The sequence below is a fragment of the Mya arenaria genome, chromosome 8, assembly GCF_026914265.1.
Source record: "Mya arenaria isolate MELC-2E11 chromosome 8, ASM2691426v1".
Lineage (NCBI taxonomy): Eukaryota > Metazoa > Mollusca > Bivalvia > Myida > Myidae > Mya > Mya arenaria.
Genome location: NC_069129.1, coordinates 24,193,478 through 24,214,222, shown reverse-complemented (window position 1 = coordinate 24,214,222; position 20,745 = coordinate 24,193,478). Strand labels below are relative to the sequence as shown.

General features: G+C 35.1%; 1 protein-coding gene across 1 annotated transcript; it reads left to right on the top strand.

Annotated features, from left to right (window-relative positions):
* Nucleotides 1–7,594: 7,594 nt before the first annotated feature.
* LOC128244077 (putative nuclease HARBI1) lies at nt 7,595–8,812 on the top strand. Its single transcript, XM_052962093.1, has one exon. The coding sequence runs from the start codon at nt 7,595–7,597 to the stop codon at nt 8,810–8,812; it is 1,218 nt and encodes a 405-aa protein (XP_052818053.1).
* The last annotated feature ends 11,933 nt before the right edge of the window (nt 8,813–20,745 follow it).

The following is a 20,745-nucleotide window of genomic DNA, read 5'->3' as shown; positions in this document are numbered from 1 at the left end:
GTTCCAGCAAAAAATACATTTTTACTTTATTTTGTTTAACTGAGGTGAGAGAAAAAGCATCTACCATAACCGCTCGTGTAAGATATATTCATCCCGACCCTCGCGCATGATGTTTTGCGGTAAACCTCGTTTCCGCAAATCACCCTACGCTCGGGTCGGGATGAACCTATCTTACACTCTCCACCATGGAAGATACTTATAATCTATGTTTAGTGATATCGCTATATGGTTATTAAGTAGTTGATTTATATGTAATGCAAGTGCATGTAAAATTATGAAAATGTTTTTTTAGTAAGTTCAATGTTTAAAACACATTGCTACTAGTAATCTATACATTTTTACCTAAATACAATGCAAGTCGTTTTTTATGCAAGACACCAAACACACAACAGAATAGGTTTAACTGTGAAAAATATATTTTTTTACCCTGATCCAAATAAAGTTAACATACGTTTGAAGATGCACTCTTACTCCCAACCAAGAATTACCACAATTAATACAATTGCTTTGATGTACCGAAAAGGATGAATAAGTGTCGAAAACAATGGTTCTTATGAAGGATACCGAGTTTAGTTTGAAAGAAAGGTGCAGAGAACACGTCATTTCTACCTTATCCGACGATAGTAGGTCACAGTTAATCTTTTAGCACCCACAAATCATTTAATATTCTTGCGTTTTCATCTATTGAATACACGGTTACAATCTTGTTATTAGTAATATATATTTTCCATAAATGCATTCTTTAGTAAGTAGTTAAAGGTGTATCACAAAAAGAATTGTGTTTGATTTACATGTGTATGTATTGATTTCGAATAAGAGTGTCACTTTAATAGAAAGTATTACTAGTCACTAGTTAAAACGTGAGTCAGTAGAATAGAAACACACACATTCATGCAATATGAAATATTTAAAGCACCAAAACCAGAGTTGCGCGGGAGCCTAGATGAGAAATGAGGGAATTCATTTAAGCAGATTAAAATTAAGTTTATTAATTAAATGCAGACGTCAAAGATATGTAGAAAATCACCAAGGTGAATGATTCATTTACAATAATTTCATACTTAAATATACCTACACGACTTATTCTGTCTTTCAGGTGAAGATGCAAACACAGTGTGTGGTTCCTCCAGTGAATTGTCGTCAGGACGTTATTCGAACTTGTCGCTGCTAGGTCATAACATGCAAACAAACGAACTGCACGTGTTGGTTCGTTTGCATGACGTCACAGGACGACCGAGAAACCACGGCGGCGATGTGGTTTCAGTGCGGGCACTTAGGCTTGCACCTGGTGGTTCGATGGCGACCAAAGAAGTGGAGCCTATTGCGGTCGTTGCTGGTACGGTGATCGACAACGAAAATGGCACGTACTCCGCAACTGTAAAAGTGTTATGGTCGGGACCTACGGAGATACGTGCCATGATTGTTTCTAAATACCAGAACTGCTGCAGGCGTTTCTTGGCCATGGCTCTGTATGGGAATTCCGCGTATTCACTTAAGAACCCTCACGGTATGTGGGTCATATTTCAGGAAACAAACATCGCAGAAGAAACACGCTGTTCTGCTGTGCCGAAAGTTGTAGGATATGATAAGATATGCAACCTAACGAAATACAATTTTAACATGACACTTTATTGTGGGCATCCCAAAAGTCTTCATCTATCTTGCAGTTCTACCATATTTAAATTGACACACATGGACTTCGAAGCACGTAAAAAGAACGATTCCGTTGTAATACTTAGTCAAGTTGTAGATCTACTTAATAGCACACATTCATTGAATATATCCCAATCGCCTTCGAATATCAATAGAACCTTCGTTGGTGAGAAAAGTGAATATAACTTCGAACCAGAGAAAACTGACTGCAATAATCGATCAGCACTGTTGTCGTGGCAGGATACATACCCGACAGGACTGGGAATAAACCAGGGCTGGAGAATGTTACACTGCCGTCACAAGCAGGTCAGAGATACAGCCACCCTCAGGCGCTGCTTCGCTGGGAAACGATTCTACGTCTTTGGGGATTCAACTGTTAGGCAGTATTTCTATGAAATCATATCAAAACTGAATTCCACAAATCTTATTCGAGATCAAAATAACGGTTTGTTGTTCAGTGATCCAACACAGAACATGCATTTTGAATATTCGAAGCATGCCCTGCCGGTTGCCGCGAAGACCAGTACCACCAATCGCCTTTCTTCTTCCATCGCTTACAAACTTAATGACATATTAAACAAAGGTACTCTGCCCTTGAACGGTTCTGGGTTAATTATTTTAATTACAATGGACGCACATCTCCAAAATTACCCATTGGAAGCTTTCAGAAGCAGAGTCAGAAGCTTCGTTGAACCAATCACCATGTTAAAATCAAAGTATCCGCTTTCAAAGGTACTTCTGAAAGGGCCACATCAGCATGCAAACGACAGGAAGTGGTTTGATGTCAGAATAGGCCTTATTTACCGTGAAATAATTTATGAGGAACTAAACTCCATTCTAGACAAGGTTATTTACCTGGACGCGTTTTCTATAAGTGTCGCGTATGGTCACTTGAATCTGCATCCAAAAGGTGAACCATTGCAGGCTGAAATAGACCAGTTCCTGGCTTATGTTTGTTGAGTGAAATCCGAAAATATATCCAACTAGTTAGTGTTTTTTTTTATCTTATGGTGTGAAGGTATTACCACAATTTCCTCGAGAATAGAAATTAAGACAACATTTTAAAGATGCACTCTTACTCCCAAATAAGATTTACCACAGTTAGTAATTATAAATTAATATTCCAAAAAGATTAATAAATGTCGAAAACAATGGATCTTATGGAGGATACCGAATTATATTTGAACGAAATGAACATAAAACATGGTATCTACCTTATGAGACTGAAATAGACCACAGTTAATCTTTCAGCATTCACCAATCATTTTTAATATTTTTTGCGCTTTCTGCTATTAAATACATCGTTTCAAATTGTTATCAGTATAATTTTCCATAAATGTATTTTTAGTAAATAGTTAAAGGTTTATCAGTCAAAATGTATGTTTGTTATACATGTGTATGTATTAAATTTGAATAAGACTGTCACTTTAATGTTTCGAACTTCCCCATTGCTACATAGTAAATGATGTAGCGTAATGCTACTGTTCAATTAACTTTCGTGATAATTCTTTAAGTTCACAACCAACAATTGTTCGAGTATTAGTTCTTTATTGTTCCACGTTCTTTCTAAGTATAATAATCAGTTCTAAATACAGCATGACATTAAAGGTAATCCCACATCCTAACTGCCGTCCATTAAGGACCCAAGGCCGCTTTCCTTGCCTTCTATAGCCCCTCTGTCTTTACATCCAAAATCATCTCTGTTAAATACTATCAAGATGACAGCTTTACAACCCAAAGCATACACGTTTTAGTAATTAACATGACCATTTATGAATAACTCTACATTTGTACCAGGTCGGCTGTCAACCACTTCCATATTCAAATGACAATCAAATATGCCCTACATTACTAAACATACAGTATGTAGACACATATCCATTTAATTAACAGCTAACTATATCTTAAATATAACCTTAATAAACGCAATATGTGACAATGAAATCAAGCATGTAAATGAGCCAGTAGTCGATATTAATTATGCCATGAAGTTGACAAACCTTCGTGCTTTAGGGGCAATATTCAGTCAACAAAATTGTTCACTTAATCGTGTCTATTCTATATACGTCTATATTGATACAACATTTACAATAAGTCTGTGCACTATTTGGACTAGAAATGGTAGATATTTCGTGGGGGATTCCCCAAAACGCTTTTCCAACGCTTTAAAATAAATATCGGTTATGAGAGTGGAAGGGCACAAGTTCAGAGGCTACGACCCCTTTAACATTAAGTCCTTAACCCGCCTCTGTTTATAATTACTATATTGTAGTATATTACAGTAGTTCGTGTTTGGTGTTCAGCAAATGCCCAGTCTGTTTTTAATAAAATCTTTTTATGTAATTTATGTAATCATTATTATAACTTTGCCTGTCGTGCTTAAACTTTAATAGGGTTTGCTGGTCTTGTTCCGAAACGGCGGCCCTGGGGCTTTAATAATAACTTCTTAAGTGATTTCTTAACTTAAGTCACTTTCGTAATTTTAGTACCTCTTTAGTCATATGAAATAAGAAATAAAGAATTTCCAAAATACATCATTCACATTGACCTCATAAAACAAAACATACTCTAATGTTTAAAACACGTATAAATTAATTGTTATTTGACATTGAAAAAATTAAGCAATTGACTTTAAAGGGACTGTTCTCCGTATGATGAAATAGCGAAAAAAAAGAGAAAAAAATGTCGAAAACTGACATAAACTTTGTATCGATGTGTACTATGCATTGAAACTTTATAACTGTAGTACCACATAGTTAACAATTTATCAATTTTTCGCAGTATTTTCGTATTCTTCCATTAATCTTTTTTACTAGGTTTGTCTACCTAGTAGAATTAATTCCTTATGGCTAGTCGATGTTATCACGTGATATTACCAAGTTAGGTATATAGCTTAAATATTCCAACCGTTTAGGGTTAGCCTTCGTAGCACAGTGTATACAACACTGGCCTGCAATTTTGGCGACATCGGTTCGAGCCCGGACTCCGATGCGTTTTGTTTTTACATTTTGGTATTTTCTTTACAATGATATCATCATTGTAAACATTTTATTAAATAAATGTCCTGAGATTCGTAACAGAAAAAAAATATTGGGGTGCGAATCTGGTGCACAGTCCCTTTAAGATGCTTAATGAATACGGCCCAGAAGTCAGATAAATATCCCAAACGATAATGAAGCCAAGCTGAGAATGTTAGACAGTCTAAACTTTCTCAAGAGCAGTCAGTATTCTCTATTCGTCTGAGAAAGTCTTGAAAACTTTTAACCACACTTTAATCCAAATAAACATATTTTGACCTTATATTGTTACCCTACGGCTTTGTATAACTAATCTCGTTATAATATTTTATTAAACCCAGGTTCTTCAAGCTTAACCGCTTCGCTGCTTCTTTTATAACAACATCCAATAAGATTAAAATAGATTTTATTCAGTTCAGTTCTCTTTGCAATTAGTTGCAATTGGAAACACCTTAATTTGTTTTTACAGTCAATAAATAAGGGAGAACAACAAACTTTTGATACGATACAAACTACATTGCTCAGCAGAGTTTTCCTTCTTAATTTTACGTTAAGTTGATTTTTTTTAAAGTTATTTTAGCAAAATCCTTTAGTGGTAAAACTCCTCTGTTTACCAAGACTTAAAAAATCATGGTTTTTTATACGAAAATGGCCAAAGTATGTGACCACCGCGTTTGACCAAGCGTTTCATCAGATTTTCAACTTTTTAAACCTCTACGGCCTAAATGGCATATGTTTCCAATTAACATCGCATTCCCGAGCGGCCCTTGCATTTCATACTGTGGTTTAATTAATAGTTTTGTTTACTAAATCTACCCAAGCGCGAACACACGTCTAGAGTTAGTAAGTTTAGTGATTGATGTTTACTTGATGTTTAGTAGTTTTTTTACATAATCATTTAGAATATTTAAATCACGTTATACCCTTATGTTATGATATTCAATTATATATTTGTCATGTATTCAATTATATATTTGTCATGTATTCAATTATATTTTTGTCATGTTTTCAATTATATATTGAAAATGATTGTTCAAGCATATACGAAAGTCAAATAATATTTTTGTTCTAACTTTGATAATTGCAATTATAGTACTTTTTTTAGTTCATCCTTTATATGTCAATTATTTTAGTCGCTCACTGCATAGTTTAGTTGTAATGTTGATATATTTATTTATATGAAAACTCAACACAAAAAAACTGTAAAATGTACGTGTAATAAAATATGTTCTGTTCTGTTCTGTATACTATTATAGTTTGATAGATTTGTGATTTACAATTCCAGTTCATCCTCAAACATAGATTGATTATAATATTTATTTAATATTTCACACTACATTGTATTATTGTAATTGTAATATATTTAATATGTATATAAACACAAAAATATGTATAGTTTACGTGTAATAAATTCTGTTCTGTTCTTGATTGATACATTTTGTTAACTTTTCTTTTAAGTAAAAATTTCGCAAAAGAAAAAGTGTAACAATATTTGTGTAAGATATATCTCTATTCTGGAAAAATAGAACCATTTAAAACTATTTATCTACCGATATAACCGCACAAAATCTGTCTGGGTCTCTGGGAAAATCAATCTGTGGTTAATCGTTAGAACATGTTTGAAAGTCAAAAAGTGACCTCTCCCTTCATGGGTCCTTAAGAGTGTCTGTGAGTTATTGCGAGTCATTTACAAAAAAAACAGCGAGTTATTTACGAATGCTTGCGATTTACTACGAGTTGGCGATCCGTGAGGACTCGAAAGAAAAATCCGTGTATGTGAAGAGGTATGATCATTTGTCCGTTTCGAGCACTATGTTTTTGTTCCTAATTGGAGTCTTATTAAAGTGACACTCTTATTCAAATTATAAAACAAACATATTTTTTTAGGAATAAACCTTTAACTACTTACTAAATAATGCATTTAATTTATAGAAAATATTAATTAATGATTACAAGATTGTAACCGTATATTTGATAGCCGAAAACGCAAAAATATTAAATGATTAGTAAGTGCTAAAAGATTGAGAGCGATCTACCATCGTCTCATAAAGTAGAAATGCCGTGTTTTCTGCACCTTTCTTTAAAAAAACCCTCGGTATCCTTTATACCATTGTTTTCAACATTTATGTATTCCTTTTGGTATATTAAAACAATTGTGTGCATCTCTAATATTCTCATGTTTACAATTTTTAACTTAAATGGATCTATCCACACGATAATCATTTTGATATTTTATTTTTTAGAATCAAGTTTTATGCAGCCGTCACACCGGACTGGCGTCCTTACTGCGTCCCTACGGCGACCCAGGACGTGGAAGGGACGCCATGGACGCCGTAGGGTCGTGGTGAGAACGCATCAAGACGCCGTTGGGACCCCAAGGACGCCGAAGGCCGCAGAGCGACGGCGTTTACTTTGGACATGTTCAAAGTAAACGCCGAGGTTCGGCGTCCTGAGCGCGTCCTGGCTCAGGACGCCGTGGGATCGCCCTGAGGTCGCCATGGTCGCCGTAGCATCGCAGTAGGAACCCGAACAACGCCTTAGGAACGTAGTACAGACGTGGTAGAGTCGCCATGTAAACGCGGAGAAAAGGATCGGGGGAACCAATGGCGACCTTACTGCGTCCTTACCACGTCTATGGGGTTCTTACCACGACCCCATCACGTCTATGGCGTCCTTACCGCGATGTCAGGGCGGATATTTCGGGATTTCAGCTATTGTCCGCGACCTTACAACGTTCTCAATGCGTCCCTGCGGCGTTAATGGCGTTTCTGCGGGGTGCCTACTACGACTATTGCGTTTCTACGGAGTTTGCACTGCGTTCCTAGCGCGTTCCTACTGTTCGCCCTCGAAGAGCTATAAACCCAATATTTCATCCTATCTTTATCAGTGTATTTCTCGTACTCACCATCATCAGGGCCGAATAAATGATGAACTTGCTCGCACTGCAACATATACTTATTGTCCAGCAGCAGCAGCAGGCAGATGATCATGTCATAGCTGTAAAACTGATCAGACGGCGAAGGAGAAGAAGGGCAAGGTTAAGAAGATGCTGGGTTAGACCATGGCTCGGTGATGTCCGAAGAGAACAGTTTGGCCACTTCAACCGCCTCATGCCTGAGCTGAGGCGAGAAGATCCGGCATCGTTCCAGAATTTCCTTAGGGTTCAACCAGAAATGTTTGATGAGCTGCTCACCAGGCTTGGCCAACGAATCACCAAGCAGGATACAAACTACAGGAAAGCCATCAACCCAGGGACGAAGCTGGCAGTCACTCTATGCCACCTAGCGTCTCGTGACATGTACTCCAGCATGAAATTCGACTTCCGACTCCCAGCGAATACATTGTCTCTTGTCGTGAAGGAAGTATGTCAGGCCATAGTAGGCGAGTACAAGGATGAGGTGATGAAGTGCCCTATCACTTCTGGGGAATGGACAACAGTAGCCGAGAAGTTCGAGCGCCGCTGGAACGTCCCTCACGCGTGTGGTGCGCTTGACGGAAAACACGTTGCCATACGAAAGCCAGCAAACAGTGGGAGCCTGTACCACAACTACAAGGGATTCTTCTCCATCGTGTTAATGGCACTAGTAGATGCTCATTACAACTTTTTGTGGATAGACGTGGGGGGAGATGGCTACATGTCAGATGCCATGATCAACAACGACTCCGAACTGAAAGAGTGCCTCTGTGACGGTTCCATAGGTTTTCCAGTTCCTGCACCTCTGCCATACGACAACCGGGATACGCCATACTTCCTCCTTGGCGACGATGCCTTTGGTCTCCGGACTAACATGATGAAGCCCTACGCAGCGCGCAACCTGACGAAGGAACAGCGAATCTACAACTACCGCATCTCCCGAGGCCGAAGAATAGTCGAAAATGCCTTTGGCATTCTGGCACAGCGTTGGAAGGTTCTACTAGGGACTATGCAACAGCAGCCTGAGACAGCAAGGCTCATTGTGGAGGCTTGTGTTTGCCTCCACAACTTGATGAGAATGCGCTACCCGACCCTACAGAACGAAGCTCTCGACCACGAGGACGTCAACCACGAAGTTGTCCTAGGTTCGTGGAGGAACAACGCGAATATGCACGACGTGGACCGGGCTAAAGGCGCTAACAAAGACAGCACTGCTGCGAAAAAGTGACGTGAATATTTAAAGATATACTTTAACTCAGCTGTGGGATCAGTCCCATGGCAGGACAAGATGATATAAACATTGCCATATAGTGTACGTGGAATAAAGCAATAAAGTATATATAAGCGTATGGATATGCGATAGCACGTGGTTGTCGTGGATACGCGCGCAGTGATCCAGTTAATGTTAATAGTCAAATCGGTCTTTTTAAATAGTTCTAAGGAAAATGAAGCATTATTTCTTGAATGGTGCGTGAAAACTGTTTTATGGTGACATTTGAAGCGAGAAATAATTAATTAGCGTTCTAAATATTACCATAAGATAAGATTTCCTTGATGCTACTGACGGTCCAGTCTTCAACAAGGGAGGTAATTATAATGTGGTGACCGTTAAAAAGTAGTTCCATACGGGCATTTTATCTTCGCCCGTGGGCAAGATAAGAATTTCTAGCATGGTTAAATTATTGGATCTACTTATCTGAGGTGGGAGAAAACATCTTCGCCTACTTACTGTAAATTCCCGGTTGTAATACAAGTCCGAGTACTCTCTCTTTATTTCACAATAAAAACTAAAATTAACTTCATCTTTTATTTCATTTTGACGATCAATGTTCCTAAATGGGTTATAAATCACTGACCCAGATTTATACTGCCCCTGTCAGTTTTTTTTTTACTTATATACCCAAGCAAGCAAAAATTGTTCATTTATTTTATTTACAAGTGAACCATGGGCGGGTCGTTCAGTGGGGGGAGGAGTGGCGGTAGGGCCTGTGTCCCCCCTCCCAAGTTGGCCCGCAAGCAAACTTAAACGTTAATTTTTTTTTGTCAATATTTCTCAGAAAAAGTACTTAATTACGCCATAATGCACCAATTCAGACTAAAAATATTTAAAATATTCTAGGGGGGGGTACCCCTAAACCCCACTTCCCACATTTTAAACATATTAATGTCATGCCCACTCGAGGGATCATGTCCAAAAAGTTGTGCCCCTAAGTAACGCCCCTCTAACGCAAGTCCCTGTTCAAAACCTGCTCCAGCAAACCCACGAAACTTTTGATGGACATCATAATGATATCCACCTAGTTTTGTCTGATGTTATACATTTACTATCTTAATAAGCATGTATGGTGTAAACGTGTAATTTCTATACATCATTGAAAATATCCATGTGGATGGAAGAACAGCCCTCCAACCCACTTGTGTCCCCCAGTTATGAATTACGGGATCTGCCACTGTGAACCATAAGAATCAAGTGGGGGATTTCAAGAACATGAACAAATAGATATCGTGAGGCCTAGATTAGAAAAACAAACGCGCGATTTTTCCCCTCCAAAAGGGCTAGGGCCGATTCACCTAAATGTGAAAAAAGCCCTGACTGTTGAGTGTGGGTGGGGTATAAAAGGTAGCAGCAAGTAATAATTGTTTATTAGCAATAAATTGACTTCATCATTAAAATACTTTATTAATTACTTATAAAATAATATTCGTTACAGTATAATGTACGAGTTATATGAAGTTGTAATCTTAGTGTATTTTATCCATACAGTACCAGCTACCAGGTAATAAACCTCTGGGGTATCTTAGTGAATAATTTCAACTTAATGAAAATTTAGATTTTTTTCTTCGTAAATTTTAAATTATCTGATATTACTTGCAATCTTAAACATTGCAAAAAGGCAAGAAAGTGTCCATTAATGGTAGAATTTAAAATAGTGTTTATAGTAATTTAAAGTTGCACTCTCACAGATTGACCTTTTTTGTCCCAGACTCGGCTAATTTTGGCAGCAATGCTTTCTATACAAATAATAAGATTACTCACAATAAAACAGATCTAAATTGTTTGGAAAACTGCCGACATTTTTCATTTTTCTTAAAACGTTACTGTAGTATCATTTTTAGCCATAAAACATCAATTTGCGAATATAAAACTGAAAAACTGTATCTGATATTTTGTCAGCAGTCTTATACCACTGGTATCAAGACATTTGCGCAAAAATTGGCTCATTCCAAAACAAAAAATAAAAATAGTTGTCAATACGGTCAATCTGTGAGAGTGCAGCTTTAAAAGAAAAATAAGACAATGGGACTTTTCATTCTTGAAGTATAATTTAATGCTAATGACTTACATTTTGTTGTGTTTGAGTCAAGTATCATTTTGCATACATCTCATTTCATGTCATATGTGCGTATTTATTACTATTATATAGACAAAAACATGTTGTAATATCATATATTATTTTATTCGGCATGAAATAATTTATAATCCATCCTGTTTCCAAATCATAGTCCATAGTGTCATAATATAGATGATTCGTAATGTCCATAACAAGGTTCGTAATGTCCATGTTCCAAAGTATCCATAATTGGTTTAAATAGAGCCGAGTGATAGCGGAAATTTCCGAAAGACGTAAGGAGGAGTTAAGAGATTCATCTCGTAAACATGTTCAACTGCGAATGAAAAGTCACCACCATACAATGTACTTTGTAGAACTACGAACTGAAATATGTCTTCTACAAACCGCAACGTAAAAATCGGCATGTGACTTTCACAGAATTACAAGTGTTTACCATAAACGACTCTATAAACATGACTGAACCTTCTGTTGAATAGATGCAACGAGAATAAAACCGCAATCGGCACAATGAAAAATGAAAATGTACAGTGTGAAATGTAAACATACAACCGATGCGTTGGCGTTTGTAAAATGTACATTGGTAAATCATCAATGTTACAAACATAAAATACACACATACACGTCTGGACTTTTGGCAACGAATAGCCTCCATAGAGCAATAATAGACTTGAATACCCGACTTGATATTTGGGTTCATGGCATGCTCTTCCGTAAAGATGTTGTATTCCAGTATACACGTAGACACATACTTTGACATATCTAAGACTTGAAATAATAAACTTGTGTGAACTTCATGGGCAAAATCTGCTGGCATGTGCAATCAATATTTTTTTTTAATTTAAAGCTGCACTCTCACAAATGTGCCGTTTTGACAACTTTTTAATTGTTTGTCTTGGAATGCGCCAATTTCTGCGTAAATATCTGCAAACTAGTGATATATGGCTGCTGACAAAAGATCAGATCGCAGATTTTTTATATTTCCTTTCGAAAGTTAATGTTTCATGGCTAAAAGCGTAACGGTTTAAGAAAAATTCATAAAACATCATTTTTTAACCTCGATATGAAAATCTGCGATCTGTTTTGTTTGTCAGCAGACTTATATCACTGGTTTCCATGCACTTTCGCATAAATTGGTGTGTGTTAAGACAAAAAATAAATAAAACAGTTGTCAAAACGTTCAGTCTGTGAGAGTGCAGCTTTAAACAGTACGAGTACGTACTTTAGGCGAGCGTACCGAACTGCGTGAAAAATATTCTCGAGGACAAAAGAAACGCCTCATATCATATACTGCAATAAAACCAATATGTCACAAAACAATCGTCGCCATCACTTGTCATTTCCTAAACATATACAGGGGGAGGTGGTACACGTATTTCGAATCTGCAACGATTTAAGTGAGGATTTTAACTCTGAGCTTCAAGACGACGGCGAAACGTTAAACGATAGGAATTTTGGAGCCTGTTTTTGCCTTGTAAGTAGTATAAATTCTTTGTTTCAAAAATATCATGAGGCTCATTCGGCTCTACAATATCCGTGTTTCTTATGGCTTATTTTTTTAAGTTATAAAATTACTCAATAAAAAGTTATTGAAGGACAACTTTTGACAATTCTGATGATTACAAATGTGGGAAGCGAGATTTTAGAATATTAAAGGTCATTTTAGGTCAAAATACACACTTTTTGCAATGGTTTCTTTTTCAACATTATTCAAATGTGATATTTTAATTTACTGAAGCTTTTCATATCACACTTTTCATGGTCTATTTGATTTGGGTTAACCACCTAAATATGTGCTGATAACAGTTTAACAAAGTTTGGGCAACAGACGATATATTGACGAAGTATTGCGGCCTGTTGTTATTCCAATGATGCGATATCAACGTAAACGTCTCACCTTTCAGCACGACAACGCCCGTCCCCATATGACAAGAATAACATTCGACTTCTTACATACAAATAACATTTATACATTAAAAGTCACCGGATTTAAACCCTATTTAACATGTTTGGGATGAATTAGGACGTCGTTTACGACGACGTCGCCCAGACCCACGGGCACGTTATGGGTTTGTTAATCCATTGGGAGAGGTATGGGCTCTTATTAAGTGGTGCGACGTTTGTGTCGACCAATGCGGTCCAGAGTAAGAGTTGTCTCCAAGGACGAGTTGGGCATACTCATAATTAAAGTTAATTAGAAAACTTCACCACTCCTCCGTTCCAACGTATTTTATTAACCAACGTTGCTGCTTAACCAATCGAATAAATTGTGTATGTACTCGTTGATATATAGTTACGTTCCTATGAAATTGGAATTAATAAAATAGACAACTTACAGCGTTTCAGTGTGCACTTTGAAAAAAGGTGAGGCGATTTTTTTGTCCTCGAGTTTACTTTAGAAGCAGTTTTATTATTTAGCTGCACAGTTTATGGACAGCAAGTAATTTCTTGGTTGCATTTATGTATGTATGTATTTTATCAGGGCTTGATCAAGGAGTTGATGATAGTATCTTGGAAAGGCCTACTAGCCCTAGGAAACCGAAACCAAACATAAGCGTCTTTGGGCGTGATGTGTTCGGGGAACCACATCTGTATAAAATTGTGATACTAGTATAACTCTGCACTTAGTGTGTTTTGGTGTATTCGAGAAGTGATCAAGAAATAAAATGTCATTTCTTTCTGTATGTGACGTTTGGATAAGTATGTGCATGGTAAGTAATGTACCAAACAAGAAGTGTAAATAATTGATAAAAATCGAGCGCGTGTAGTGGAAGAGAAAAATACGATTTGATTATACACTGATATGTTTACTTTATGAACTGTTCTGGATAACGTACGGCTGCTACTGAAAATGAATGCATTTTTACAGTATATGGTATTTTTGAATGTTGTCAAATCTCATTTTATGTTTATGGTAGGGGTTCAGGTGATTTTAACTTAGTGGTTTTAGTACACATGACGTTAGGTATTGTTAAACTACCCTCTTTGATAAACTAAATGTATCATGATACATGTAATATAATGGGTTTACGGCACCGTTTTAATAGGGCTGTTATTCCATTACATTTTAATGCTACATGTAGAATACAAGTAGATAAACCTTCGCAACAAACATGTTTAGTAGGTATTTCCACACTCGTGGTTTTGACTTTATTATGTCTAAAGGTTTCTTACTGTCTCAGTCAAGTTTCCATAGCAACAGATTCGGAACATGCAAAATTCAAACTAAGTGATGACAAAACGAATAACCCAAAACTTTGTTTAAACTACAGTCAGATAAGAGTTACTTGCAAAGTCACACTTTGAAGACTATATGTTAGTATTTATTAATCAGCTGGTTTGTTTTCATAAAACCGGTTTCCATAGAAACGATTATTGAGAATCACATTAACTCTAAAATTCTTTATTGAATTGCAAGTGTATGATTACATTTGATATCTTATATTAAAAGTAAATATTGAATATAACAATGTTCATAAATAGATTCACAGACAAATCATAATGCACATCAAAATATAATCAAACACATACATTACTATGTGTTGCTATGGCAACCAATTGCATAAATACAGAAACAATTTTGATGTTTTTGTCTTCATATCCTAAACGTTCCCATATTGGATTCTATTTTAATGACCAGAAACTAAAATGATTAAATTATAGAGGAAAAACATGAAATTTATTCCATAGCAACCACATAATTTCTTCATAGTAACCAATTAATATTAACAAAATTGGTAAAATTCAAAGCCCTATACAGGTAAGACTTGTGCACATTATGTTTGATGTTACTTCAACAAACGCATCTTGATTAACTCAATATTTGTTTTAAAATTAAACTTATGAAAAGATACACTTCAAACAATTCAATATGTGACAAGATGAGTGAGTTTCTTTGATCTTTTATTCGAGCCTACATAAGCATTTTATTTTGATAAACTGTTATTTTGTTATGGCAAAGTTAAAATTATTGCAATATGTGTACTAAAACTCATATGAAGATTTTGAATGTTTTGGAGTAGCATATCAAGACAATGACACCAACACCTAGGCAATGACAATATTTCCACTTATTTCTGAGCATATCAGACAAACTGAATAAGAATAGATACACCAGAACAGCAATGGCAGTATAAAATGTAGAATTCAGTGCATTTTTAGCAGTTTTTAATGGCTTAAATATAGATATTGATGCAAGTACTTAGGAGATTAGTTCATGTATTCATTATTGTTTCAAAAAACTTTCGCAGCTTTTGTTTCAACCACTACTGTTCAGTATATATGGCTCTGACCCTAACGGTGAACTGTTTGATTATTTACTGTGTCAAACATTTAAAAATAAAATTATAATCCAACTGCAGGGAAGTACAGATGGACTGACCGATATGTACACATGTATGGCAACTATATGACTTTGTGCTCCCTTTCATTGCTCAGAAATAATTGAATGTAAAGCTATTGGAGTAACCATTTTCCATATGTCACTCGTTGTGCTGAATACAAAACATTAACCACATTGATAGATATATTAAAGTTGCAGCCAAATGTTTGTTTTTACTTCTTAGTATATATGTTTAGCTGCTTCTTTAAAACTTACTAGTAAAATAATACCTCATGCCTTTGAATCACAGAATACGCTCTCTGGAATCCAATGGACATCTGACAAATCCACAAACAGTACAACAACTGCATTCCTGGTACCAAATCTCTGAAATGAAATATTTTATAAAACTAATCATTTCAGCCTCACAAAGACAACTTTTATTATGGCATTGAAAGTTAAAGCAGACATTATAAACTGAAGTGTAAATAGCAAACTCCTGCTACAAATGAATTAGAAAATAATTATGAGCATATTTTACAGACAGCATACTATTACTCATTTCTTGCTATCTATCTAAACAGGAATACATAATTCTCAATAGATGGGTAAAAATGTTCATGAAATGCATGTCAACTATTTGAGTTAAAATGAACATCCATTTTCCAGCCATCTTGATCACTGGACAACAGATGGAAAATGTCTACAGGTGAATAGAGTTTCTCATATTTAAAAACCAAACTATGCACATACAACTACACATATATGGGTGAAAAGTATCTGAATATACAATAATAAATCTAAATATTTAATCCATAATATTAGAGAAATGACTTGTCAATTTGAGAATTCATATTACTTATTAAGAACAATTCTTAAATTTGATTTATTGAATGATGATAAATTGATGATTTATTGTTGATAATACATACATTTTTAATTAGCGGTATACAGAATAAAATTTCAAGCCACATATTAGGATTTAATAGTACTACTGTATTTTTTAATGTAGCTGAATCAGTTTACTCTGTTACACAATATACTGATAAATAATTATATATTACATGCACTTGTATATAGTTCAGAGAATGATTTATATTCTAAATCACAGAGTTATATCTATTACTTCTTTGTCAATGCAGAAATCTGCCAATCAAGCTGGTTCTATATAATCAGGAATATCATTGGTGTTGATGTAAGATATTAGGATACTGAACCAAGTTTTTACACATACAAGTTAAAGAAAAACTATAACCAACTTCATATATTGTAATACAATATAATGAATTTGGTTACAGGATCTTTACACTTGTTTACATTACAGTAGATAATACAATGTACTGGTTAGAGACCCCTTTTTGCCAAGAAATGAAGATTTTCCTTGAACAACTGGAGATATACTGAATATTATTGAATGAAATTTCACAGAAACAAAGTTAAGCTCCTGATATAAAAATCAGTATGATGATATTTATAATGTATGAAAATATTCCCAATGAACTCACGTGCCAAACATACTCAGTAAAATCCATAAAGACAGTGAACTGTACCAACAATTTGCACACTCGTAGTAAAAATTATTATTTAAAAAAATCTCAAAATAATATTCCTGATTGGCAACAAAATATCTTATTCCTTTCTATTTCTATAAATTCTTACATGTTGCTCTGTTTAAAGTTTAAACGAGTATTTTGTGGTGAAATAATTTATATTATATAGCGTGGTAAAAGCAGATAATCCCCCGCTAGAAGATATATTGACCGTTTTCAATATTGCTAATAAATAGTTAATTTTCGGATTTTTTCTTATTTAGAAGCTTCAATGGGACACAACGTATCATTTGTATTAAAAACAATCATACTGGAATTGTTGAAGAACAATTAAATTGTTATTATTGTTGACATACGTATTCATTGTAACTTTATAATGCTTACTCGCAGTATGTAATTTTTCTTTGTTCGAAGTCGATTTATTCATATTATAAGCTTTCCGATCTTTATTGTATAGCGACCGCGCCTTCTTGCACTGTAGGACAAACCACGGCCTTTTCGTGCTATATTTATATTTTATTTGATAGGTGTTATTACTTATTTTTTGAGAGAATGTTTTAAAAGCCGATTCTTTGAACAGATTAGCAATATCTTCTGTAATTGTATTAATATAATATACATATAAATGCTCTTTTACTACATTTTAGTATTAAACCCTAAGAATATTATCAACCGTCTATTTATATTACGTGTATTATGTACGGTAACATTCATTTATTAATTCTTTTATGTTATCACAGTTTGTATTCAAGGAAAACCATGTGAAAACTAAATATTATTATTGAATGTTGACATAGTATTAAAAGGCGGATTAAAGGCGGCTTTATAACATTTTTGGAATTAATCATTATTCAAAATAAAGGTAATTAGGTATTTTTTGGTTCCTTCTATAAAAATGGAAAACGCAAATGTTTGGGTAAGATATTAAGGTACTCTCCAAATATTACATCGGACAGATACTAGTCATTCATTCTTCCCGTATTTAATTGTAATCTTGTTTGTTTAAAGGCCTAGTTTAAGCCTTCTATAATTGACCCCCTACCAATCCGTGTATTGTGCACAACTTCAGTGATTTTATTTTTTATCTTAATTGCCTTGTGCTGTTTATCAGATTTCCTATCTAAGTATACAGCTGTGAAGTTAAAGAGGTTTTATTATAGAAATGGCAATACATCCTGTCTTTTAGTTGTTGTTGTTTTCAAATGATAATAATACTTTTTTACAGGAACGACGTTTCATTGATAACTTTAATTTAAGAACTCCGAATATATTGTCATTTAAACGTGTTATGCAATTAAACCCAGAATGTATTATGTTTTCAAAGTTGTGTAAATTTATGAAATGTATCATTAGAAAAATTAGCTTAAGAATATAATGTACTCCTCTTAATGCCATGATGTTAATTATTATATTATGGTTAAAGTACATTTTTGTCTTTATGTGTTACTGTATAATATGTTCCTTGCAATGCTCATTTTGTTATGCATGTATGACATGAGTTTCCTGAATAATCTTGACCTGTTTTGAGAAAGTTGTTCTCAAATTTCATAACATAACAAATAAAGAACTGATTTTTATATGAAATTCATAAAAAGTTCACATATTAAAAATGTAAAGAATGAACTGTACTTTGAAGAAAACTGTAGAATAACAAAGCACTGGGAGTAAATGCTTTTAAAAAAAACATGTGTTCAGCACTACTACTGAGAACATAAAATAGCAAAGAATTGATATTCAATTATGAATATATAATTACACAGTACACTAAAGATATAATTATATTCTCCAACAACATATTTTAACAGTATAACATATAACACATATTAAAATATTTATAATTGTATTTATTGATTGATATGAAACTAAAACATATTATAACTCATAATACAACACTTTTATGCTACATCACACACGTTAACTTCAGTTTTAATAAATGGGAAGCAGCATCAACATAAATTATGTCATTATATCCATATCGCGAAGCCTGATAAGCCTTGTCTCCAGCCACGGTAGACCCGCTTTCTTGACCGCTGCTTTCCACCATTATGTTGACTCCCGTACCTGCTTTCTCAGACCAGTCATGATGTCTGCGACAGCAATGTCATCTCTTGGGTGATTGTGTTCACCAGCGATTTTGGTAGAAAGATTATTCCTCGTGTTGATTTCGCATCACATACTAGTGCGAGTGCTCCGTTAAGATTGTTAGTCATTTTAGTTTTTTTGGAGCATAGTGTACAGACAGAATGTAACCCTCGTTACAGCTACTCCGATTCTTTAACGTGCACCAGTGTATAGCACTTTCACACGGGACCCCCATTTAACGCAAAACAAGAGGTTCTTACATCTTTAGATTTGTCGAGATATGTAACTGTATGCGTTTCTTTGCGAACTACACGGTCAATGCTTTAAGCGTACTGGTAATATGCTTACGCAGCTACAAAAACACATACGTTTTATAATTCGGCTACATGATTTAACGTTCTGTACAGGTTTTATTTTGCAAACCTTGACTATAAACGTGTTTGGGATTAAAACTTTTATTTGCAAGCAGTAATTCCCTCAGGGTCTTATCGAGTATAGGTTCCGACACGCCTTATCCATTCACATTCATCAGAGGTTTGATTATGATAAATCTAATGCATAGCATCTTCACTATGGTGAACGAGAATGGTCTTAACAAAAAGAGTGGGAATTCCGACAAGGCACGAGGCGATATGACATAAAAGTTAGGCAATAAACCGTGACAGTGATTTTCAATATGCCTGCGGGAAGGTTGTAAAGTTTGCGTTCCATTTATTGTTTGTTTGTTAACCGATTAATAAGCGGTGCTCCATTTAGTTTGGGTGTTAATCGATTAAATAGCGCAGACAGTACCATTAAATATCTGCAAACTGGGAAAACAATATATTTGAAAAATGAAATTGAATGCAAAATGTTTGTAATAATTTAAATTCAAAGAATGTAGATCTTTAGAGAAAATGCAGACTGATCTTTTAATTAAGTTTTTTTCACCTTTATCAATCGGAACACCTCGGCTAGTATCCAACAAGAATTGACCTCGGAAATAACACGGGCTATTAAAAATATTCCATCATGGCCGACCAAGGAGAGGTTCAAACAACCATACATTTTAGACCAAAATGTATGTGAAAAACTACAGAAACAAGCTCAAATACAAAATGAGGGGCGAACAATTACAACTTATTTCTGTGTAAGTGTTATTTTTATACTTGATATATTTTATTAAAATATAAAAATGGTGTAAAAAGGGCCCTAATGAGGAACTAAATGGAAATGTCTTTAGTTTTAGTGGGTGGGGTGAGTCTGCTTCCATTTAACTAGTCTAAAATAGTAGACGTGTTATACGAGTTTCCTCTCACCCCTGAAGGATAACGCATAAACTAATAGCAATCCCTATCTCTGGCTACCTTATCCCACTGATAAGACCATCTCGACATTATCAAAGCTCCCCTTACAGATTATTATCTGCCACCACCGACTGTTACAACTTATTTTTCTTCCCAAGAGCTGCCTTCCATTGGAACAACCTCCTACCCAACATGGTGGCCTGCCCTACCCGGGAGCAGTATAATCAGGCTGTCTGCCAGATTGAACATGTCTCGAACATAGGGAGATATCAAAACTCTTTTTACTTTTTAAACCTTATATGTTACTCCTCATTTTAACTTTGCTTTTAAAAGTACTGTTACCTTCACAACTTTTACTAACATTCTTGCAGCTGGGCGCGCAAATGTCTATGTCACCAGTAAGGGTTTGACATAAATGTAAGATAGATAGATAGATAGAAAGATAGATAGAAGAATTTTGTCATATCAAAAATCATAACAAAATCCGTCACCGTACAATATTTTGGACTACCATTTGACAGTTGCTGAGATGTTTAAATATAATTTTGGAGCTCCAGTATGTATTTCACCCA